The sequence below is a fragment of the Dermochelys coriacea genome, chromosome 12 (genome assembly GCF_009764565.3).
Source record: "Dermochelys coriacea isolate rDerCor1 chromosome 12, rDerCor1.pri.v4, whole genome shotgun sequence".
Classification (NCBI taxonomy): Eukaryota; Metazoa; Chordata; order Testudines; family Dermochelyidae; genus Dermochelys; species Dermochelys coriacea.
In genome coordinates this window covers 7,951,022-7,975,764 of record NC_050079.1, presented here as the reverse complement: position 1 = coordinate 7,975,764, position 24,743 = coordinate 7,951,022, and the positions used below count along the sequence as shown (strand labels likewise).

At 47.6% G+C, this 24,743-nt stretch overlaps 1 protein-coding gene across 3 annotated transcripts; it reads left to right on the top strand.

The window, feature by feature from the left end:
* Positions 1-686: 686 nt before the first annotated feature.
* Positions 687-24,350, top strand: LOC119841065 (cholesteryl ester transfer protein). Of its 3 annotated transcripts, none has more exons than XM_038368043.2 (16): positions 687-834; positions 9,058-9,172; positions 10,764-10,898; positions 11,932-12,002; positions 13,898-13,985; positions 14,117-14,186; positions 14,742-14,802; positions 17,299-17,390; positions 18,257-18,436; positions 19,726-19,776; positions 21,691-21,858; positions 22,555-22,622; positions 22,751-22,793; positions 22,892-22,961; positions 23,960-24,045; positions 24,138-24,350. In XM_038368043.2, the coding sequence occupies exons 2-16, from the start codon at positions 9,135-9,137 to the stop codon at positions 24,210-24,212; spliced, it is 1,296 nt and encodes a 431-aa protein (XP_038223971.1). In that variant the 5' UTR covers positions 687-834; positions 9,058-9,134; the 3' UTR covers positions 24,213-24,350. The 3 variants fall into 3 exon arrangements, with proteins under 3 accessions (XP_038223971.1, XP_038223969.1, XP_038223968.1); XM_038368041.2 differs by lacking the exon at positions 687-834 and adding an exon at positions 1,509-1,620; XM_038368040.2 differs by lacking the exon at positions 687-834 and adding an exon at positions 7,309-7,523.
* Positions 24,351-24,743: the final 393 nt, after the last annotated feature.

Sequence of the window (24,743 nt, the reverse complement as noted above, 5' to 3'; positions counted from 1 at the left end):
CTGCTGTGGCTCATCATGGAATCATTTCCTCTCCACTCCCACTACTGGTAACGTTTTGTCCCTACCCTGGGATTGTGGGCGAAGAGCCTCAGCTGGTGGGAATTGTCATCCCATGGGAGCTCAGACATTTTTCTCCAGCTGAGGATCAGTCCTGCTTCCTTCAGATATAAATGATTGGGGATGATCCAGGCCCAGCGTGGTTTAAGTTTTACCAGATGCCAAAGATGCTAATCCCCTTTAGGGAAAAGCCATGCTCAGTTTATGAACAGGTACTAGAATTTTCAGTCAGGGACATAAGTGAGCTCCTGTTCCCCTTGAACTTATTAAGAGGTTGCTAATGTGCTCATCACTGGAATATTTAGAGTCACCTACTGGGATTTTATACCTATAAGTAGCAGAGAACAGCTAGCTGTTCTGTTACCCTGAAACGCAATTGTATAAAATGAAATAATCAGATCCACCGAGTGCATGTATCAGAGACAAAAATACGTTTCTATTGCTTTTTAATCTCTTTAGCCCAGAAGAAACAACTCATCAAAGAGAGGCAGGTGGATTCTATTCCTTACTGTGTCTCATCAGCATGATAGATTGGAACTTAGTAAACAGTTTCACCTCTACAAATCTATTGATGGCGCTAGGATTGCAAAGGTGTCACTAAGCATAATTTGGCCTTTCTTGCCGGTGTTTAAAAGAACAAAGCCCAGGCTGGCTCTCAGTTGAGGTTTGCAGGAGTACTAGTCAGGAACTAAACCTGATTTTTCCCTGGTAGTGCAAATATGTGACGTGATCTGGGAGATGATAGCCATGGGATTTTATGGTGCTGTTTGTACAGAGGTATGTTGTCAAACAGAGCTGCCCTCTAAAGTCTAATCTGAAAAACTCTTTTATAGTGAACTACTTCATTCTCTGGCTGTCTCACTCAGAAGGGTGAAAAACCAGGTGGTCTGAACCTATATGTGTAAGGAATCTGGGATTTTTTTTTTTAATCTGATGTTTAGTTGACTGACCACTTTTTCCTGTTGTGTTTTGCCCCCTTTATGAACACCTTAAGCAGGCTCTCCCTGCTGAGCTCAAGACAGAGAATGTGTTAATTTGGCCAAGGGGGTGTTACTAAAATTTGATGATTCTCTAAGTCATTTACCTTTGGTTAAACCTGAAGAGAGTTGGATGCTTGAATGCTCCTGCCTCTGTTGAAGAATTCAAGCATGAATTTAAGATATTGAGCAGTGCTAGCCCCAAGGATTCATAAATCCTGGGTCAGACTTCCCAAAATCACAAGACTGGCTTGAGAATCATGAGAGTTAATAAACGTTGAGCTCTTTTCATGGGAGAGTCTAATATAATTCCAGGCCTCCCAGAGCTAGGGCTTTAAGGAAAGCACCAAAGCAATGAGACTTGGGATAAAATCATAAATTGGCTGCACTGGATATTTGCCCAGTAAATTCCTCGGCCTAGCTGGAGTCTTCTTTGAGTTTCACAAGGCCATGCCCTGCTCGAGTACTGAATCTTTGACAGAAGCCAAAATGGCCAGGATTTTCCCTGCAACTATGAGCCCAGCTCCCTTCTATGACTTCCAAGAGCGCAATGGGGGTAAAATCCTGAATGGGAGCATAGCCTGGGGTAAGTGGTGCATGGGCTTCCACCCTGCTCAGCATGGACTAAACTATACAAGGATGAAAGAAAGCTGTTCTTCCCCTCTTTGCAGCGTCCTGTTGCCGTCCTCTCCAAGTGGCTCCAGCTCAGGCCCTCTCAATCCTTGGTCCTCCTCATCTTGTGTATTGGGGTTGCTCCTTTATGGGCTGAAGGGCAATGTGCTAGCAGGAAAAGTAACCAAAAGGCTGGGGTTTGACAAAGCAGGGGGCTGGGGGGCTTTATCAGATGCCTCCTGTTAGTTGCTTTTCCTGTCGTCGCTCACCAGGTCAGACTTGCTATTGGGGGTGCGAAGAGTATTCAGAAGTTTTTGCCCTGCAAACAACAGCTCTTGTGCACCATGATCACACCACTGTGTACAGGGCTGGCCTTGGGATCTGGGCCAGGGTTTGCTGGAGGATTCTTTGGGGCACTTTTAATCTTCAATATCATGCAGCTGGGGTGGAGGATGTGATTGCTGGGCCATTACTGGCCTCTTGCTGCAGGTGAGGCAGCGTCAACTGCTTCTCCTGAGGTCTGTTAATAGCCACTAATATAGTCAGGGTTTTTTCAAGGCCCTGTTGTCCATATAAGCAGGTGAGGGAAGATGAGACAGTTTTGTATGCTTATGTATAGCACTTTATACACACTAACTTTCACAACGGGCACCCTGGGCTCTAGGGAAATATTATCCCCATTTTACAGGTGGGGAAGCGAAGGCAGAGAGGGGAAGTGACTTGACTAAGGCCACAGAGGGAAGAAGTGTCTCAGCTGGATTAGCATTCAGGAGTCCCTTCTCAGTCTTGTGTGATCAAGCTGCCTCTCAAGCTATTGAGCCATCTCCCACTTGTGAGCAGAAGCCATGCGGTGCTGCTTAACAGAACAGCTGCCTCACCTGCTGGGAGGGAAGTAGCTCCAGAGCAGCGGTTCTCAGACTGTGGGTGGGGACCCCAAAGTGGGTCGTGACTCTGTTTTACTGGGGTTGGCAAGGCTGAGATCCGAAGCCCAAGCCCCACCGCCTGGGGCTAAAATCAAAGCCTGAGGGCTTCAGCCCTGGGTGGCGGGGCTCAGGTTACAGGCCCCCTGCCTGGGGCTGCAGACCTTGAGTGTTAGCTTTGCCCCCACTGCCCAGGGCAGCAGGGCTCGGGCAGGCTACGGCTTCGGTCCCCCCTCCTGGGGTCGTGGAGGGGGTCGCGGTGCAATGAAGTGTGAGAGCCCCTGCTCTAGGGCCAGGGTTAAAAGGCCGGCTCCATTCCCTCCCACGGCTGCAAGCTGGGCTCCCCAAATGTGGAAAGACCCACTTCATGGCTCTCCAAGGCCTGGCTATCGGGTGGATTCTGACAGGTTCAGTGATCTCCATAAAGAAATGGGTTAGAGAGTTAACTAGCAAGGACATCTTGACTAGGGCTTTGGAATCAGGAGCCAGATATCCTGTGCCCATTGGGGTATTTGGAGCTCCAAACCCCCTCGCTGACAGCGCTGTTCTTCTGGCCCATAGCTGGGGTGGATTATGCGAACTCCCACCCACACTAGCATAAGGGTCAAAACCAGGCATACGGTGCAGGGCAGCAGAGATGCTACTTTGCAAACATTCGCATTCCATGCGGGATGCAGGGGAGATCTCTGCAGCTCGCTCTGGAGGGGAGGAAATGGGGCCATGGCCAATGGGGTCGGCACATGTGGGGAACTGTACCTTTAAGGGGCTCTGGCAAGAGCCAGTTGGAAGTGAGTGTTGTGAGCTTCCCTAGAACATTAAGCAATGCTGGCTGTTTAGGACGCAGACCCTGAGCGAAGCGGAGCGCTTTCCTCTCCTGTGGCTCAGAGCGATCACTGAACACCGCAGCACTCACTGATCCACTTTTCCTCGGAGGAGGGAACAGACCCAGCAGTGGGGGGATGCCTCCAGCTGCCTCAGACGCTGCTCGCTCAGCTCCCTTGTGCCTTCTAGAAGCAAAACTTGTCTATTCTGGCTTTGCTGGCGGGCTCAGTCATCCTCCATCTTCCCAGCCCCGCAGCAGTGATCAAGGGAGCACTGAGGTGGGGAATGGAGGGTCAGAGAAACCGGAGGTTGGAGAGAGCAGCGGATCACGGAGTCCCTAGTGCTGCCAGCCCCCAGAGCTGAAGACCATCTCGGGAAACGGATGCAGTGTAGCAATGAGAGGATCGCTCTGTTGTACGGAATTTAGATCAATGGAGCCAGCGTGGTAACCGAACCGTCCGTGTGTACATCCGCACTGGTGGCTGGCAGGTGACCAAGGACCAGGCAATGAAGTGTGCGTTCACATGCGAACGTCTTTCAGATGGGTCCGTACAAAGCCAATGCCCACCTGTGCCTTTCGCCGTCTCTCTCAACACACTGTGGAGACACTCAGTGCATGAGCCTCCCCTTGCCCCTCGGAGGAGTGTGATTATCCCCATTTTACAGTCGGGGAAACTGGCCCAGGGGGTCACTGACATGCCCAGAGTCAAAATGCAGATCGGTGACAGTCCCATTCCTTGGCCCTTACGCTCACTGGTGGGCAACACGCTTTCGTTGGCTCAGGCGGCACGTAAAAGGGGAAGCATGGTCTTGTGGTTAAAGCCCTGGACTAGGACTTGAGGACTAGCTTCAATTCTTGACTCTTCGGCAGTATCCCTGGATGACCTTGGGCAGTCACTTAATCTCTCTGGGCATCAGTTTCCCTTCTGTGAACGGGGATGATATTTCTCTTCTCCCACTTGTCTATTTAGTTTACAAGACAGTCCCTATCCCCTAGCAGGATGTCTTGTACTATGTGTATGTGCAGCACCTAACACAAGGGGGCCCTGATCTTGGTTAGGACTTCTAAGTTCTACTGTCATATAAACCCCCACCAGCTGCAGGCTCGCCTATGTCATGATCCATACCTCCCGCTTGCCCTCTCATGCCAGTGGCACAGCAAATAAATGCCAGCAAGACCAGAGGGGCCAAATGCTGCTTTTCATTTCGCTTGTCTGGCCCCACTGGAGCAAAGGCAGTTGAGTGGGTGTAGCTGAGAACAGACCAGGGACTGGATACGGTGCTCCCATTGTGTGACTTGGCAATGGCCATAGAGCGTGTGCTCGGGCTTTTTGCTTGGGGGCGGGGAGAGACGTGTTGTGCCAGCTGCAGCCCTGCGTTACAGTCTCCTTTTGTTATTGCATTTGGAAAATCTCTGGCCTCCCAGTTCCTGCAGGAGGTCAACGCCCGCTAGTAACCCTGCAACTGTACAAGGTGGTTCCTGAGGCCACTCACGTTGTCAGTTCAGGATGGCTGTTCGAAAAAACATCCAAGGGCTAGTGCACTAAACAGGTTTAAAAAGGCAGCAAGGAACAGGCCAGAGTGCTAAGACAGCAAGATGTCTACAAACTACACTCTCAAGTCTTGGACTGGTGCCTTAACCAGTGGACGGTCCTTCCTCTCAAACAATGGCTCTTGACCTTGCTCTTTGAGCTGGAGGATTGGAGACAAGGATGCCATAAAGACCAAGAGTCTGAAATCTGAGCCATTGAAAGGAGTTGTATGAGACATTTACGTTTGTTTTTATTAAAGTCTAGTCAAATCCCCCAGAACGCTGGGGAGAAAGATCAGTGTTAAAGATGCAACCCCTTTGTCCTTCTGTGGAAGAGCTGAGAAAGTTCCCTGAGTCTTCCAGAAAGTGCTTCAGCAAAACTAGAGTCTTGCTATTCCTGGCATTGCTGAGGTCTGAAACCAGCAGAAGACCTGCCCTTGGCACATACTGAGTTCATACCTGGCCACAAGTCCAGAATAACGTTGTAGTTCCCCTTTGCAGATGATCTCCCCCACCCAGGCCCGCTGTGCCCTCAGGAAGGGTCAATGACCCTGGGACACAAGACTCGAAAACTGGTGCTGCTCAATGAATTCATTGCAGATGAAATCCATCCCCGGTGTCGAGGGCATGCAGCTGTCTTTCTGTATCTATATTTTTATACCAGGCTTTTGTAATGCTGCGTCCCTGGGTGGGTTGTTGGCAGCAGAGATTAAACCTGGAACTTCTGATTCTTGCAGAATGAGCCTCTACTACCTGAGCTAAAAGATCCAGCTCTGTTCCAAGACTTGTCGAAGTCTGTAGATGTCCCAGATGCCCCTAGAGGAGTGGGTGGTATGGGCTCCCCTCCTACCCTGGTGCCTCTGCACTTCCAGCATCTCACCACACAGCTCCAGTGGGATGGCTTCACACAAAGGTCTGCAGCCAACACCTATGGCCATTGCTTCACTCTGCAGAGGGAGAGAGTTCTGATTAGCACGCCAGTCCTGAGAGCAAGTACAATGCAAACCCATTGTTAGTAAGAATATGAGATCCTAGCTAGCCGGTCATTCCAGGAACCCTGCATGACTTTCCTTATCATTGAATGTCTGTAGTCTTCTCTGAACTTCGTTTCCCTTTGCAGGTCAATGACCGCTAATACCTCCATACCAGAGGCTAGTCACTTTTCCAGCTCAGGATATCTTTACAGAAAAACAATCAGACTAGATTCCCTGCACCACCTTTGACATCAGAACAAAGGAATTCCCCAAAGGAAGTTCTGTCCCATTTACGAACTGCAGCAAGAAAATCCTGACTGATCAAACGGATCAGGATTCAAAAGGTTAGCACCAGAAGCGTGAGAGCTCTGCCTTTTGGGAATAGACGTGAAACTGACCCCCTCGTCTCACCAATAGACATACTGAATTCTAACCATGGTAATGACATTGACTCCTGCAGTGTCACTGGGACACAGCATCTTTCACTTCACTGCATGCTACACTGCACACTGTTGTGTGCCAAGTGAAGTTATTCCTGTACATATGTGTGTGTGTGTTATAGACATATGTCATATGGACTTGGATTGCTGGCTTTTGGCACCCAAATCCGAAAACTTTTGGCCTCTGTAACTTACCCCGAGTCACTGTCCCAGCCAGTTGAATACAGCTCAGGAGTGCTTGGCTCCCAGACCTGTGCTCAGACCTGTAGATCACCCCTCTCTGTTGTTGTTGTGGTTAATCAGAGCTGTTGTGCGAATCCTCCCAACACCGGTCACCAATTATCATCCCCACTTTACAGATGGGAACACGGAGGCACAGAGGCACGAAGAGACGTGCCCAAACCACACAGCGAGTCGTCGACAGAGCTGGAGTTCTAATTCAGTATCTTATGATGCTCAGATTCAAGGGTTTCGTTCAATCGTCCAGAGAAGGCTGCCTCCATGACGAGTATAAACAAACTGCTTTCCAGCATAAGTGCAACATCTGATGATGAGGGGGTGATGGGACAGTGGGCACCGGTTGAGGGGAGGCCTTTTGAATCCTGACGGTACCTTCTAAAAAGTGCTTTGGATGGAAGGTGCTACCGGAGGACAAAGCCAGCTCATAACTGTAAAATAAGGATTCTCTCTCTTCTAAGGGCAAACTGTAAAGGGTGATGGGTAAACCTCTACACTATCCCCCTGAATGCTTGTCCATGGGGCTGATCCAGGTCTCAGACCAGCGTAAGTCCATTGGCTGCAGTGGTGTTGTTCTGGATTTACAGCAATCTTGGGGAAAGAATCAGACCTGTCTAAACCTACTGCCTACTTCGGACTGAAGGCAGAGCAGTGGCTCTGCAAGGGTTAAGGAAGCCATAGGAAGATTAGGAAATGTGTGATGACTTGGATAAGTAAGGGAAGTGGCTCATGTCCTGTCTAGAAAAAGCTCTGTTTGGAATGGGAAAGGAGCTGGCGCTGCAGCAGGGACTCGGTCAGCCAGTCCTTGTGATCTTCCACCTAGAGAATGATGGTCAGGCTCTTCATGATCTTGCTAGCGCTTATCAGCACATCAGGGGCTTGTACGTTTGAAGAGTCATCCTTGAACCTCACTGGGATCGTCTGCAGAATGACCAAGCCAGCAGCATTCGTGCGTAAGTCTCTGCTTTATTGGGCTATATTCCCTTCGGGGAAGGAAGGCAGCGGGCACAGCAGACAGCTACGAGTACATCAGTCCTTATCCGTCCCTATATCCCCAGCTAGTTGCATTTATAATTAAGCCTTTGCAATCAGCCTGTGGGACCATACTGTTAAGTATCCCGTTGAAATGAGACGTCCTATGCTGTATCAGACTGCTGGGCCAATAAGGCAGCAATAGCCTCCCACATTAGCCAATGCCTGATGCTTCAGAGTCAATTGTGCAATGCCGTACTTCGGGAGCAAATTCCTTCCTGACTGCTCCGATGACTAGTTCATGCCCTGAAGCAATAGATTTACATGTCATTTTATATCTATACCCACACCATTTAATGACCATTATAAACTTAGCTTTCATAGCTCCAGCTGTTGTTGGGGGTCATGAAATTATCCAGACCCTTTTAAAAAACCACATCAGCGACAGTAATTGATGTGGGGATGCATGGTCTAGTGGTTAAAGCAGCAGCATGAGAGTCAGGTGACCTGTGTTTGATTCTCAGCTCTGCCCCGCACCAAAGGCAAATCACCTAATGTCTCTGTGCCTCGGTTTCTCAGTGGGGGAAACAATGTTTCTCTGCTGCATTAGGGGCTTTTCTAAAGAGGTTTGAGATCCTCCGATGAAAGGTGCTAGTACTTAATTTTAAATACTCCAGCCTTAGTAATGAAGGGGAGAGTGAAAACTGATCAGTCTATTCTCGTTCCCCTGTTCCATAATACAAGCCTAAGAAGATAGAGGATGAACTTGATGGCTGGTATATTTAGAAGCAATAGAAGGAAATAGTGCTTTATGCCACTTATATTCTGCCTGAGAGATACCATGTGGCTAGAATTTGAAAGGGGATGGATAATGTTATGGCTGTTAATAACATTTTGTAGCTGTGCAGGCCATGATCATGACCCTAGTAATTTCATCTTATTCTCCATGGTATACTGAAATCAACTGCAAGAGTCAGGAGCGATTGTTTATCCTTGTGTGCAGAGCTACACACCTGGCTAGGTGCATTAGGCTCTCTGGTTACCTGCCACTGAGGCAGGATCAGATGATCTTGGCCATGCTGTCGTGATGGACCAATGGTCTCGTCCATTGTGGAAAGTCTTCTGTCCTTTTGTGTTGTCTCTGGTGTTTGGGAAGAGCCCTATAGCAAAGCACTGGAACTCAGTAGTGAGATCCATTGCTCTGAGCTCGGTTGATCAGACTTGCTCTCACTAAACTCCTTGCATGATCTGGTCTCATTGTGAAATCTGGGCTGGATGCCCTGTTCCAAAGAACGGATCAGACATAGGGAGGTGCTATCCCTATGACCTTCCTCTGTGCAACACGCTTAAGTCCATGTTTTACCACGAAGTTAATGGGAGCTTCTCCCTGCACGGATGGATGCCAGGTGCCAAGCACAAATGTACAGCTTTTAATGCTATTAGCAAGAGATGCTCATCTGATTTTGAAATGCAACTGCATTGTGTTTTTGTCTTGTCCCTTTGTTCCACTTCCAGTGAACCAGCAAACAGCCCAGGTCATTCAAGCAGCATTCAGACATGCAACCTACCCTGATATCAGTGGGGAAAGGTCCATGGCGTTTCTTGGCAAAGTGGCCTATGGGTTAACGAAGTAAGTACGACCGTGCACTTTCTAAACTCCCTTTTGTACCATGAAATGCAGCAGGTCTAAGAATAAGGTCCTGGACGTGCCTGGGAAGAAGGTTTGAAGGGAGATTCAAATTCGCTCGGTCTGAAATCATGGATGGGAGAATGAGGCCCTTTTCTGCTCCTTCCACATGCAAGTATTTCCTGATTAAAATAGAGGCCAGCATAATGTGGCCTCTGCCATTGGATAAGTCACTCACAGCTAGAGATCTAACAACCTACCAAGGCTATTTGTGAGCTGTTTAACTTACATTATTGGAAGAGAGTGAAGTGAATGGGGGAAGGTATCCAAAGGTTCAGGTGACTGAAACGTCCCAGGAGGGTGATTGAATTCGTTACTGATTTACATGTGGCACTGTTTAAACAGCTGTCCAACCCCCCACGCAGTGTCCACTGCCTGCAGAGCTGCATGTGGCAGTTCAGAGACTGCACCATGGACTATGTCTGCTATGGGGACTTTGAGAACAGATGGGTTTCAGAGTACTGCCCGCATCTCCGGACTCATGTGAATCTGAACTTTCCCAAAGTACGTTGGGCCAGGGCTTCTGATTTGGGCCCATCTCCAGTAATTAACTGTTGCCCCCCTAAATGTCCTCTGCTGTTTGAATTGGTGCAGTATTCTTTGCTACGTGATGGTGCGTTGTTTCTGTGCGCTCTGTCAAACAGTTGCTGCAGACGGAGCTACTTTTGTAGTGCTGCGTCCTTGGGTGGATTGTAGGCGGGGGGATTGACCCTGCCACCTCTGTGTCTTAAAGCATGGGCCTCTAAAGGTACGGTTACACAGCAAGCAAGCATCAAAAAACAAACAAAATCCACCCACAGCAGCAAGTCTCAGAGTGTGGGTCAACTGATTCGGGCTCATGCTGCAGGGCTAAAAAATAAACATGTATACATTCAGGCTTGGGCTGGAGCCAGGGCTCTGAAACCTGACAGGGATCTCAGGTTCAGGCCCTAGCTTGAACATCTACACTGCTGTTTTCAGCCCCAAGCCTGAGGCAGTTGACCTGGGCTCTGAAATGCATTGCTGCGGTGGGTGTGTGTGTGTGTGTGTGTGTGTGTTTTTCCTGTGTAGGGCTGGCTGACTGAGCTAAATGAGTCAGCTGTATCAGCCAACAGTGTATCAGGTTTATCAATCTCTAAATGTGACCCAGCTACCACCAGAGGGCCACCCATGGGCACGGGTTACACATTTCAGGGGTGGATAAAGCAACTCCTACTTACAGTGAGGTGTTGAGTGTGTAACCACTCTGGGATGAAAGATGCTATATTCTATGTTGTTAACTTATTATTATTATTATTTATTATTGATCATTTATACAATCCAGCAAAAGCAACTGTAAGAATGCAAGACTATATTATTATTTATTACTCACACAACCAAGAAGGAATTGCAATGCAACAAAACAACTTTATGTAGTGTCTCTCCTAGAAATTGTCCCAGAGAACGTACGGAGTTAAGTAAGGTTAGCAAGAGAGAGAGCCAATGGAGAAAAAAGATGCATTCAGGTCACACCGGGCATTCTGAATGTATCCACCCTTTTCATTTTCTTCTTTAGCATACAGATCAACGACTTGTCCATAGAAAACAGTGAGGTAGATTTTAAGGAAGATGATGCCATAGACATTGCAATTCAGAATGTGACAGCATCCTTCAAAGGGACCCTGAGTTATGGCTACACCGGTGCTTGGTTGTAAGTATGTTAGAACACATGAACTTCCAGATTGGATCAAACCCAAGTCCATTTAGTCCAGTAGCATGTCTCTGCCAGAAGTAAGAAGCCCATAGTGAACAGATGTGGGGTAATCTGCCCCCACATGCTGGTCTTTAATAGTTATTGATTGTGCTTCAGAGTTCAATATCTCTTCCAACATTATTATTATTTTATCATTTTTCATTGTAACTGGATATTCTTGACATCCCAGATAAATCTCCAATCCCTTTTGGAATTGTGCTAAATTTTAGCCCCCAAAAGTTTCCTGTGGCAGTGAGTTCCACCATCTAATTATGTGTCGTGCAAAAGTATTTCCTTCTGCTGGTTTTGAATGTCCCTCCTTTTTGATTTCATTGAATGTTCCCTTGATCTTGTGTTATGAGACAAGAAAAACAAAAATCCCCAATCTACTTTCTCTGTCCCACTCATTATTGTATAGACATGTACCCTGTCCCCTTTGTCTCCTCTCTAAGGTAAACAATCCCAGACTTTTCCTAAAGGATTCTCAAAACAATCAGTATCCATTTAATCCTACTCGGTAATGAGAACAAGCAGGTGAAAGGAGGGTGGGGGAAGTGAGAGAGCTTCACAAACAAGGAGGTCTGAGCTCTGAATAGTGCATCAGTGACCACATCTATTCTTGATGTGACATCAACTAGCAACTCACAGTGCAAAGAAACCCAGGGAGTGAATACAAGGGAAGGATGCACATTCTGGGTTATGTTTTTTTTTTAAAAAACAATTTCTTGCCCTCTTTATTAAGGGGGAAATGGCTAATAAAGACAGAAATGGGACTAGTCCTACATAGTCCATCCGATGAAGTGAGCTGTAGCTCACGAAAGCTTATGCTCTAATAAATTTGTTAGTCTCTAAGGTGCCACAAGTACTCCTTTTATAGTTCATCTAATGTCTTCAAGGTGTTTAGAAGGCACCTATTGCCATTGGGGTCTATGTGCCAGACTTCTATTTCTATGACTGATACTGCTGCTGAGTGTTTTCCATTCTCTTACAGTGTGAAACTCGCCCACTCCATTGATTTTGAAATTGAATCCTCAATTGATCTCCAGATCAACGCTAAACTGAGTAAGTAGCAGCACAGCCTGGAATACAGCATCCTTAGCTGCAGCTGGATTAACTTCACTGAGCCCAAGGCACTATGCGTAACCTCTCCTGCCATGCAGTACAATGAGGTTTTGCCCTGAGAAGCTTATAATGGCCCTTTTGTTGCTTATCTCTGTTAGACTAGCAGCGAGTGGCCCCACCCGAGATCGAGGCCCCATTGTGCTGGGTGCTTTACAGACACGCTAACAATCTAACTAGGCAAGGCAGGCACAACAACGGAGAAAGGAACCCTCTTTTATAGAGGGGGGAACTGAGGTCCGGAGAGATTAAAGGGACAGCTTCTCCACTGGTGTAAATTGTTTCGATGGAGCTACATGGATTTACATTGATGGACAGCTGAGAATAGTGCTAGATCACTTGAGGCCAAGCCCGGTGCTCTAGCCACAGACCAGCCTCTTCTCTGTTTTGCAGTTTAGGATAACAAAAAACCCACAAACTCATGCATGCATCCAATGAAGTGGGTTTTAGCCCACGAAAGCTTATGCCCAAATAAATGTGTTAGTCTCTAAGGTGCCACAAGGACTTCTCGTTTTGCTGATCCAGACTATCACGGCTACCGCTCGGAAACAAACCCATGGGTGAGTTGCACAAAATTGCATCAGTTGGGTTTTTGAGCCACTTTCTGAGTGCCGTATAATAAATCAAGTGACTTACTTTATGAAAAATGAGTCAATGGCTTATCCCAGACTGGGCGTTGGATTCCTTGCTTGCTTCCACATTCTCTCACCATTAGGCCATACTGAACCACCTTGAGGGGGTTGGGTTATTTCTTTGATTTAAGACACCGCTTCGCTGCTCCAAAGAGCCTCGGGTGCAATAATAGCGTGAAGCTTGTGACAATAGTGTGTCATATTTGTAGAGCCCTGCACAAATGTTAAGCCGATTATCCCTTGCAACACATCATTTATTGACAGGAAAAGCAAGGCAGAGCGAGGTGAAGGGAACTTGACCAAAGTATTGCAGCTAGTCCGTGCAGAACTAGAACCCAGAAGTTCTTGGTGAAACTTCCTGCCGGTCGTCTCTCTCATCAGATGAATGACAGGAGCCTTTTGCATGCAGTTGTTTGCAAGCTAACTGCAATGTAGCCAGCGTTGCTGAGTACATGGAATGATTTGCAAACCTTTTCCCCACAGTTCATTGGTTTGGGCTGGGAGGCTGGGGGAAGAAGTATGTTTAAAAATCACTTTCTGTGAAGAAAACGATTTCTGGTGGAGGAAACACCTCTTTTGGTTGTGGTGGGGGTTGCAATAATATGGGAGTCACTTGAAAGTCAAAGATGAGCGAGATCGTGGCAGGAAGTGCCAGAGTAGTTGATATTTGCTAGTCTCCTTGGAGAGGAAGCCAGGTGCTTCTGCTCTCAAAACACTACTTGGCAATGGGCAAGCGTTCACCCCATAGTACAGAGGGGCAAACAGAGGCCCAGAGAAATGAAGTGACTTTGCCCGCATCACAGAACGAGTTAGTGGGCAGAGTTGAGACACGGGTAACATTTTCAAAAGCATCCAAGTGACTTAGGAGCCTAAGTCCCATTGACTTTTAGTAACACTTCGGGGATATCTACTGTGCGAGTGCTACAGCAGTGTAGCCACTTGCTCTGGTGATAGGAGGGGTTCTCCTGTTGTTAATCCACCTGCTGGAGAGGCAGTAGCTTGGCTGAGAGAAGAATTCTTCTGCTGATCTATCAGTGTCTATGCCAGGGCTTCGATCGGCTTAACTACATCTCTCAGGGGAATGGACTTTTCATACACTTGAGCAACGTAGCTAGGTCGACCCACATATGAGGTGTAGACCAGACCTCAGACTCCTAAGTGCCTTTGTTTCCTTTCTGATCCATGTTTGTTTTTTGTGTTCTGCAGTGTGTGCAAAGGGCCGGGTGGCGGCCGATACCTCGGATTGCTACCTGACGTTCTATAAGCTGACGCTCCATCTCCAGGGAGACAAACAGTGAGTTCCCTCTTCAAGCAATGCATCGTGGTGCACATGGCAGCTTGCACGGCCCATCGCTACCGTTCCCATGGGCTTTCGATCCCATTGGGCGCCCCCCACATTTCTGTAACAATATTTCTTCTCCACAGGCCAGGGTGGCTAAAACAGCTCTTCACAGACTTCATCTCGTTTACCTTGAAGCTCGTTCTAAAAGGCCAGGTAAGAAACACAAACGACTAGATGACAGAAAAGCAAAGGCTGTGTCTTATGTCCACAAAGTGCCATATAAGCCTCTGGCATTGGTACATAATAATAATGAAAGGCCTGATCCTGCAAAGATGTAGCCACCTACTTAACTTTATGCACTATGAGAGATCCCAGTGATACTTAGAGGCTGGTCTGGTGGCTAAGTGGAATACTCTGGACCAGCATAGCCAGGAACAGGTTTGATTCCCAATTCTAGACTCTGGTATTCTGGGACAGCAGGGTTTTGGCAACAAGCTGACAGGCATGGAGCATCCTGCCTTGCTTAGCAGCAACCTCTTAGTGCTGGTATCCAAAGAGAGGGTATCGTCAGACATTTAAGGGTCACATTTAAAAAGCAGGAGGCTGATTTTAGTCTCCCAGCAGTGTAAATCAGGGGTGACTCCAGTGCAAAACTGGCATCTGAGATCACACCGAAGCCTCAGAGGCTGCAAGACTTGGATTTAGACACATGGCAACACCTGGGTTTTTTTGGCCCACACCGATGCATTCAATTTTTTTCCCTTGTAGGTGTGTAAAGAAATTAACTTCCTGGCTCAGCTGCTGGCAGATTTTATACAGGACAGAGCAGGTAAGTGTTCTGCCCATTTTCTCTTCCCTGCCTTCCTCCTTTCTTAGACACAATCCACTAAGGTTGAGCTAGACTCGACAGAGACAACGACCCTGTCCCTGCGAAACAGGGATCGAGACATGGCCGTGGGAGAGGAAGCAGCACCAAAACTGCACTAATTGGAATTCCTCCCCTGTGTGGTGGGGGGCTTGGGGAAAGAAACGACGCAGGCTGGAGACTAAGGGTCCATCTACCCTGCAGTTATGGAGTGGGACTTCCACTCGTGTGGGGTGGATCTTCTCAAACGAGCTTTTATCTAGCTAGGTCTTCAGTGTGGGTTGTGCGAGCAAGCCTTGGCCCCTGGGTAATTACTCAGGGCTAGGCTACCCTCGGAAAGCTACAGAGGTGCTGAAGTGCTTCGGTTTACAATGACAGGAGAGCTTCTTCCTTCGCTGTAGTTAATCCACCGCCCTGAGAGGTGGTAGCAGGGTCGATGGAGGAACGATTCCCCCCCCCACCTGGCGTTGTGTATGTCGCAGGGTAGGTCAGCTTAACTGCGTTGCTCGGGGTGGTGGATTTTTCACACCCCTGTGCGATGTAGCTGGGTTGACCTCATGTCCGAATGTAGACCTGGCCTCGGGCAGGTGGTACCCGAGTTAGCTATATCAAAGTGAACTTGGGCACGTCTATATGCACTGCAGTCACACCCAGTGGTTTCAGAGTCGACCTGCCCTGAGTTAAAACAGGAGGAGAGAGTGATTGTTGTACAGATTCCAAAGAGACGCTCAAGCCCATCGGGTATGTAAGATTGCATTAGAAGTGCCTGTGTAACACCAACAGACCTCGGTTGTCAGCAGGCAGGATCGAACCAAGGACCTCGGGAGCTTAGTGCATGAGCCTCTACTGCAAGAGCTGAAAGCCAACTGGCTGTTGGCTAAGGCTGTAGAGCAGACTCATTTTATCTCTCTCTTTAAGTGGTCTCGGTGCCACTAGATGGGGCAGAACGCCACACCCAGGAGGTGTGTGCGTTACACCTGTGTGAGACTTGAGGCTGGATTTTTCTAAAGCCTGTAAATTACTTCAGAGCGCATACCCCAGTGGAAGTCAGTAAGGCTCGTTCACCTACGTCACTTACCCAGAAGTGACCTCTCAGACTGCCGGCAGAAGGGCAAACTGCTCCAGGCGATCCCATGAACCTGGGCCTAGCATGAGCCTGTCTTCCGTTGTCCTCGTTTTCACACAACGGGCCCCAAGCCAACAACACGGTTCTTTAAGAACCAGGATTTGCCCAGCAGACCTTGCTCCTCTTTTCACCAGGGCCGTTTTGCATGAGAAAAGACAGTTTCTCACATTAGTGAATAGAACAATGAGTCACGTGTGGAGACAAACAGAACTGGTGCCTCTGAAACACACTCCAGCTTTTGACATGTTGGGAAACCTGTCTGGAAACACACCAGAGCATGATTTTTGTGTGTGGGGAGTCGGATGAAAAAAGTCAGGGCGTCGTGAATCAATGATTCACTGAATGTGAGGAAAACTGAGTTTTGTGCCAGTGTTGTCAATAGTGTGATTCTTTTTGCACTGTTCTACTAGCGAGTCCTATTACTTGGCCACTTTAGTGCTGCCTCAGATGCTGGACCAGGTCCTGCCCCATGTACTTGCTACGTTTTCTTTCAGATGCCAACGTTGCCATTAAACGCTGGCACTTGCGCCATGAGAGCAGCTCTGGAACGGCATCAACAAAGCCATTAGGACCAGCTAACAGGTGTCTGTACACTGAACTGATGTCGCGTGTGTGGGCATCGCCATCAGAACGTTCCCCCAAGACTGACCTTGCTTGAAATCACTTCAGGGGTTCCGGCACCTGAAAGCACCTTAGACATTTGTTCTTCTGAGAACCAAACGGAAATTGACAAATGAAATGTTCATTGCAGTCATTGAAAATGACATCCCAGTTTGCCAGCGGCTTCTCCCTTAAGATGAAATATTGATGCCAGTTCTGTGCAGGTTTAAAAGCTTTAGGTGCCGTCCTGTAGGAAAATATTTGCCAATGGGGAAAAAATACTTGATAGAACTTGTGCTCCTAAGTCATGTAAATGTGCTTGAAAATCCCACCCTTCCTGTTTGACCTACATGTTCAGACACCACAGGGATGGATAAATAATATTTATTAGATTATTTAGATAGCAAGTGATCTTAAACTAATGTATGAGGCCTGAGACACTGAAGCCATTCATGTCCATCTAGCTAAGGTTTTTCTATGGCACTCATCACTTTGGAATGCAAGGATTGAGAATTATCAGCCCTGTTTTAGAAGTGGGGAAACTGAGGCACAGAAGGTCCATGGCAGAGATAGTAATAGAATCCAGGTGTCCTGACTCCTAGTGCTATGCTATGTTATCTTCCAATAGTCTGCAGGAGTTAACCTGTTAGTGTTCGAAATGGACTTCGTAAATTCTGGCCTCGATCATGTGAAATTGCACAGTTGGTAAAATGAGTGGTTATTTTTTTCTGCAGCAAATTTCCTCCAGGATGGGGCTATAGGAGTAGATATTTCACTGGCATCGTTTCCAGTAATAAAGGCAAACTATATGGAATCGCATCATAAGGTAAAGTAATTTGGGGGGGGCAAATGAGGGGTGGGGTATTTCAGACTAATTTCTTCCCAGTTCTCTTCTCTGTCCCACTCCTGGAGTGGAGATGGCTAGAAGGCAGAGATGTCTAACAGTTAGAGCAAGGGCTAAGGAAGGAAGACTCCAGAGTTCTCCTGCTGGTTCTGCTTCTGATTCATTATATAATTGAAGTCACTTAATGACTCTCTGCCTCAGTTTCCCCACCTATGAAATAGGGATAATAAATCCCTACTTCCCAGGGTGCATTGAGTTGTATGGCCCCCAGATTAAAGATGTTCTAGAAGTGCAGAGTATTCTTTTTTCTGGGACTAGTCTTCCGGGCTCCCCAGCCAGCACCACCTTAACTGATCTCTTGAGGACTCCCCCAGTGTGCAGGTGAATCTATCCCGCCTCTCACATACGATGGCTAGCTTGTCACAAGGGGGTGTGGCTGGAGCATTATTGGGCTCTCGCCGTCCCTACCTGGCATAACAGTCCCTTGTGGCTTCAACCAGCTGCTGTGATTTAGAATGGTCCTTGAGCTGCTCTCATCTATGCTGGGGATGGGGCCAGTATAGACTCATCCCTAAAATCAGGGAGCTGCAACTGGCTTCTTTGCTCCACCGTGTCCCTTTCGGATTAGCTATCCATGCTGGCTACACCCTGCACGTATTGAGGGTAGCTGATTATTTTGCCCAGGCTGTATAGTGCCCCATCTTCCATCTGTGTCTGGCTTAGCTTATACTATCTGGCTTTAATAAACACAACTAGCCCTTTGCATTGCAAACCAAGCATGACGTGTCCAGGTGAGGACATCTGGTTAATTGGTGGTCACCAGCAACGCATTCTCTTTCCTTTTTAAGGGTCTGCTTTTGTACAAGAACTATTCAGTCGTCTTCAGTGACTCCATGTTTGCGCCATCTCTGCTCTCCGAGTCCAGGATGCTATACTTCTGGTTTTCAGACCAGGTCCTGAACTCTCTGGCCTTGGCAGCTTTCTTGGATGAACGTCTGGTGTTAACGATCACAGGGGAAGAGTTAAGGGTAAATATTACAGGGTTATTTTAACTTTTTCTCTCACTCAAATAGTATTTTGCAGCCCTTTCCCCCCACCCTACTTTGGGGAGAAGGTAAAAATTCTCAGAGCATTCATTTGCTGTGCAACCTGGTTCCAAAAGAAGAAGGGAACCTATAATGAGACACAGCCTACAGTGTGATCATAGTCAGAAAAGTGGTACCTTCTTAGACATCCATACCTGCTCCCTGTGTGTTGGTTGCTGAGTCCTATCTACTAATCCCCTGCAGACCCCAAAGAGCTATGGGAAAGCAAAGTGGATTCTATTTTGTTTCGTGGTAACAACACACTCATCTTATTTTTTGGATTGCGGAATCTTCGCCATGAGTCTAGCTGGATTTTCAGATCCTGGGGTTAAGTCTGTGGTGCAGGTATAACACTGGTCCTATGGGAGGGTTGTCAGCAGTGGGGACTGAAAGTGAGAACTCAGGATCTAAACTCCTGAGCTAAAAGTTTCAGCTGTTAAGCAAGGCTGTATCAGCAGCATCTGCCGCTGGCTGGGCACGACGGAGTGGGTTACACTGGCAGATAGAAAATTAATCTTTTGACTTGTAAACTAAGCAAAATGTGCTGTGGGATCATTGGGAGAAAAGGAAATCTGCAACCTCACAGTGTCTTACACGGAGTCGCTTTATTGGCTATAACCACATCTTAAGACAGAAAAAAGAAATCCTCAGAAAACAAAACACTGTGGGTCTTGTTTTCGCAGCAGTACTGCAGAAGAGAAGGTGATACAAGACCCAAAATACCAGCTTGCACCACACTTAGTTCTGAGTAGACAAGAGCACTTGGTGTATTGCAGCTTAGACTTGGTACTGGCTTTGGGCTCTGCTTGAGAGAATGACTGTGATGAAGAGGGAAAATCCAGTGGGTGAAACCTGCAGCGGCCAGAGTGAAAAAGCACAGATAGAGAGACAGGGGTAGGAGAAGGAGCTGACAGAACAATTTGCTGATGTGGGGAACAATGTATTGTAATTTATCCTACTTTTAATGAGAGCAAAACCAGAGCCTGGTTCAGTGGTAGCAAAGATCTCCAGCCACACATTGTTCCTGTGGTTGGTTGGTTCAAGATAGACCATTGCCCTGTGGTCTCCAGGGGCTGCCCTTCTTGTTGCATATTAATTCAGCCACATTTTAGAATTCCTTGGGAGTTGCCCTCAACCTACGGGCATTCTTTGGTCCCCCCAGCTCCGGTGACATGTTGGGAACACATTGTGCTCAAGCCAACTCATAATTTCATTGGTGTTGTTTCTTTAAGGAGATGTTTGAAATGGAAGACACGGAGGCTCACCAAGGGATTGTGCAAGAGGTAACCATGGAGCTGGTTCAGAGCTAACTTTACGGACCATGGCACTGTTGTTTATTCACTTTACTATTTTGTATTCCATTAAAAGAAACACATAAGGAATGCCCTTTCTGAGCTGGAAGGCGATGACCCAGCTGAAGGTCAACGTCTGCCCTGTTCAACTGGACTCAAAAAGTCTAGTACAGAACAAGGAGGTCCTGATTCTCCCCTGCCACACAGAACCACTGGGGGCCGGGGGCAGGCTGGAACAGGTTGGGGCTGGGTGATTTGCCACTATGCAGCATCTTGGGTCCTTCCCCCTCCCCACCATCTCTAGGATGCTTCCAAAAGGTCTTCCATGAGACCTTTCCGGGCTGCCGGTCTTCTACCAGGACCTCCTACGGACCTGGAAACTGCTTTCAACGACCAGTCCATGGCGGCCACCGAGGGGGCAGATCTCCTCGCAGAGCCCCTGCTACACAACCCCCAGCTTCGAGTGCAGATGGTGGAATCCCCCTCGGTGCGCCAGAGGTTGGTCTTGGCAGAAGTCACAAGAGTCGGAGACCTCCTGGACTACGACCGGGGAAACTGGCTGGATCCCCTGACGCTCAGTGCATGGGGCTCTCCAGACCTCGTACTCCCTGGCGCATACTTCAGGAGGAGAAGGCCGCTTTGCCGCCCACTGCTTGGGTTTACCTCAACCGGGTCCTGCACGAGGGTGTGCCCTGCCCACCCTCCAACCCAGGCCCACCGGACCTTTTAATTGGGCCCCTGCCCCATGGACCCAACCGACCTTCACGGGCCCCTGCCCCATGGACCTTCACTGTGAGCCGGCTGCAGGAGCTGCAGCCGGTCTGCTTCCAGACTGCGCTAAGGAAACATCTATACACGCTTGTGCTCCACACCCTTCACGCCTCACCCTCGTGTCCCTCCCCAATACAAAATGGCGGGACATCCTGCCACCTTTGGAGGGTGAGGAGCCCCGGTGGGCCAGCCTATATTCCATCTTGATCCCAAGGCCCGCTGGGGATATCAGTTGGCGGCTCCTTCACGGAGCTGTGAGCATGGGCGTGTACTTGGCTCGGTTCACCCCTATCCCAGACACCCACCCCTTTTGCAGCATGAGGGAAACCCTGGCACATACATACCTGGAGTGTGCCAGGCTGCAGCCCCTATTCCAGCTCCTCACCAATATTTTATTACGTTTTTGGTTGCATTTTTCCTCTCACCTTCTTATTTATGTACTCCCTATCTGCGGCCCCACAAAGTCACGGGATCTCCTGATCAACCTCCTCCTAGCCCTAGCTAAAATGGCCATCTATAAAACCAGAGCGAGGAGGTTGGCCGATGGAGTCTCCTGTGACTGTGGGGCCTATTTCCGATCCTCTGTCCATTCACGTATCTGGGCAGAGTTCCTCTGTGTGGTGTCCCAGTGGACTCCCTTGACGCCTTTGAGGAGCAGTGGACGCTGTCCGGGTTCTCTGCTCGGTGTCCCCATCCAGTTCCCTTCGTTTGACCCTTTGACCACACTCCTGTCCCTGTTATTTCACGCCCCCCGGATTTATTTGGTGTCCAGGTCCTGTGGATCTCCCTCTTAGGCTTGGGGGGATCCTTTAGCACTTCCCGGATCCCAATAGGATCTCTAGGACGCTGGGGGAAAGGGATGAGAGGCTACTTCGCCCCTTGGGCTGGAGTAGCAGCTGTAGAGCTGCGGGGAGGGAGTGGATTTCTCTAACCTCCATTCCTGCGTCGTTCCCCCAGGATCCCAACTGAATTACTGGGGCTGGTTGGGGGTGGGGGTAGCACTGAGAAGAACCTGAGGCTATAAGAGGGTTACAGTGTGTTGCACGTTCCGCATAACTTAGGAAATCAAGTACCATGTCCCTAAGAAAAGCCTTGAGCACTTAGCCCGTATCCTGTCCCCCTTGTGCCCTGCAGATTTTTCAAGGCACTTCTTATAATGACTCGCTGGCTAAGGTCTGGAGTCTCACCCCTCCCGAAATCGCCCTCCAGCCTGAAGGGACCATTGTGAGGTCATTGGTTGCCGTGGAACTCAGCCTTTTTTCCCAAGGAGCAGAGCCCACAGTGGTGTTATATTCTGAGAAGGTCAGTTTCTTATTCAGTTAATCTAGGTTGCAAACTCCTTGGGGCAGGGACCATGTCTCACTCTAGGCTCTGTATTGCATCACAAATACTCTTAGTGCTCAACCAATCAAACCAATAATAGCTTTAAAGTCATTACATTGACATTGTTTGGAAAGGAAATGAGTGCTGAGGGGTGCAGACAAATAGCAATCTGAAGTTGTTAGTTCCCCCGCCCCATTCTCTCTGAGTCTTGGGGTTTGTCCTCACTAGCAAGGATAGCTTGGGTGTTCCTTGCCCCCCATCCACACATGTAAATCGGGACCATGACGTTATTTCTAGAGAGTCCTGTGGGAAAAGTGTTCAGTAGTGTGTTATATTAATGCTAACTCTGTGGGCCATACACATCTCTGGTCTGGAATTCCATTGGCTTTATCAGAACTACAGCAGAGCCCAGGGCATGCATGGATGGGACTTTAAGGGTTTGGTGAGTGCTGTGTGCCTATCCATACAGTACAGGCTTAATAAAAAATGCTTATTAGACACGTACCTCACTGATCAAGTCACAGAGTTTCCATTTCCAGAGCTCCTAGTAACGAAGGACTCAACAGGATTTTACCATGCTGAACTGGCAAAAGGGAATGATCATGATTTTTCTTCCTCCAATGAATCTGGTGATGAAGCCAGACAGACCATGTGACTGTCTCTTTCTCTTCACAGGAAGTCACTGTCACAATCCAGTCTGCGTATGTAGAAAAGAAACTGGTTTTGCATCTCGCTGACTCTGTGTAGGTACCAGTGTCTCTTGTGCATTGCCACTGGTCTCTTAACTTGCCTGTGCTAGCTGCAAGGAAAGAAGGCCTTTTCAGATGCTTCTCACTGACTTTATCTTTTCTTGGTTAATATTTTCCTACAGGATAGAGCCTAAAGTTTTTAAATGTGCTTTGGAGAGAGCTGGGGTAAGTAGAGAGCATTTAATCTCTAGGGAAGATGACTTGCTAACTCAGGGGTCATTATAGATCTCTGCAATTGCCCCTGTTTTCTGTTTGATTTTCAGGCTGACAAATCTCTAAGACACTTTCTGCAGAGAATCATCTCAGTTGCAGGAATCCCAGAAGTGATTTCAAGTGAGTTTACGCTCTGGAGAAAATTCTGGCAGAACATGCAATGTCAGTTCTGTTCTCGAACAGCCGTTTGAAGTGGCTGCAAGTTGTTCCATAGTTGCTGTTCAGAAATGAGTTATTTTCCATGGAAAACTTTGACTTCTTGGTGAAAAATCAAAATTTGAAATATTTTGATTTGGAAATGCTGTATGGGAGTTGTAGTTCGGGTGCTTCCTCTATAGATCAGGCTCCCTGGTTGGATTACACTGACCATGATGCACCGTTCTCTTCTTGGTGCGGAGAAGTGGTGCACCATGGGAGCCCCTGGTTGTAGTGCGTCATGGGAGATGCTCTAAACCCCCTTAGTCTCTTTGGAAAATCTTCCATCTAATGACAGTGTACTAAGTACATGGGGCAGTACCTGGTATGGTATCTGAGGCAGCAGTAACGTGGTTAAATAATAATAAAGTGGCCAGTAAAGTGGTGTGAAAAAAGTCACATCATTGGCAAACCTGACACAAAACTGAGTTTCCCTTAGATTCAGTGCATCACTGATGGATTTATGATGTACTTTTATCAGACTCACGAAAAAATCACACTCTGGTGTGTTTCATTTGTTCATGTTTTCCAGCATGTCAAAAGCTCCTTGGGGTGTGTGTGTGTGTGTGTGTGTGTGTGTGTTTCAAAGGCACAAACTAATGTTCATCCCCATGTGGGATCCACATTCCTATTCACCAAGGTGAAAAACTGTCTTCCCTGTGCAAAGTGACCCTTGCAAAAAGAGGCTCAAGGCCTAGTGCACAAATGTTGGCGCTTAAAAGCAGCGGCATTGTGGAAACAGGCCCATTGTGTGAAAATAGGGACAATTGAAGTTCATGGGATCTCAGAGGTATCACACCCAGCCTGGGAAGTTTGCCCTTCTACTTTGCAGTCAAACAGTCTGACTAAATGTGTTTATTGTCGAGGGAATAGCAAACCACCGTTAGTGGACCTATAACGGGATGGTTTTATTGATTTCATAGGGATCGAGCCAGCTTTAACTTCTCTGATGAATAGCAAAGGACTCAATCTATTTGAAATTAAAAATCCTGAGATCATCACAAAGGAGGTAAATAAATTTACATCCTCTTCTATGTACAGAGCACTGCAAGCTTCTTGCAAATGTGTGAGCTAGTATAACTGGTCTCTCTCTCTTTATAGGGATACCTAATTATACAGCTGGACTTTGGCTTCCCACATCATTTGCTTGTAGATTTTCTTAAGAAAACATTATAGAAGGAATCCATTCAGAAAGGAGTGCTGGAATTGACTGTACAAATAGAAAGAATGCATGTGACCCAATAAAATTATGTCCTTTTTTGGGGTCAACTTCCCTATAGCCCAGCCATTAAAAGTGATATTGTTGCTTTAAAAGTCTTAGGTGATTTTCTGAATGTGCTTATGAAAGTGAACAACTAAGTCAGTGGGTTTGGATCTGGCCCTACTACCTAGAGCCAGGCCCAGTGAAGGATTTAACTGGTCCATTTTCATCCCTGTTGATGTATCTTAGACATGCAATGTTTTATTGTGCTAATTCTTCTAGCCACCAGTCATATCAAAGGATGTAGTGTGGTGATATTGACAAACCTGAGAGATGAGACCACCAGACTTGCTTAACTTCCTAGAGAGTAACCTCAGAAGCAGTAATGCCGAACTCTCTAGGCACGGTATTAGTATCAGTAAGTTGGATTTGACTTTGAAGTGTAATATGGCAGTCTCAATGACTGATGCTTATATAGAGGCATCACATCCTGGGACATGAGATGA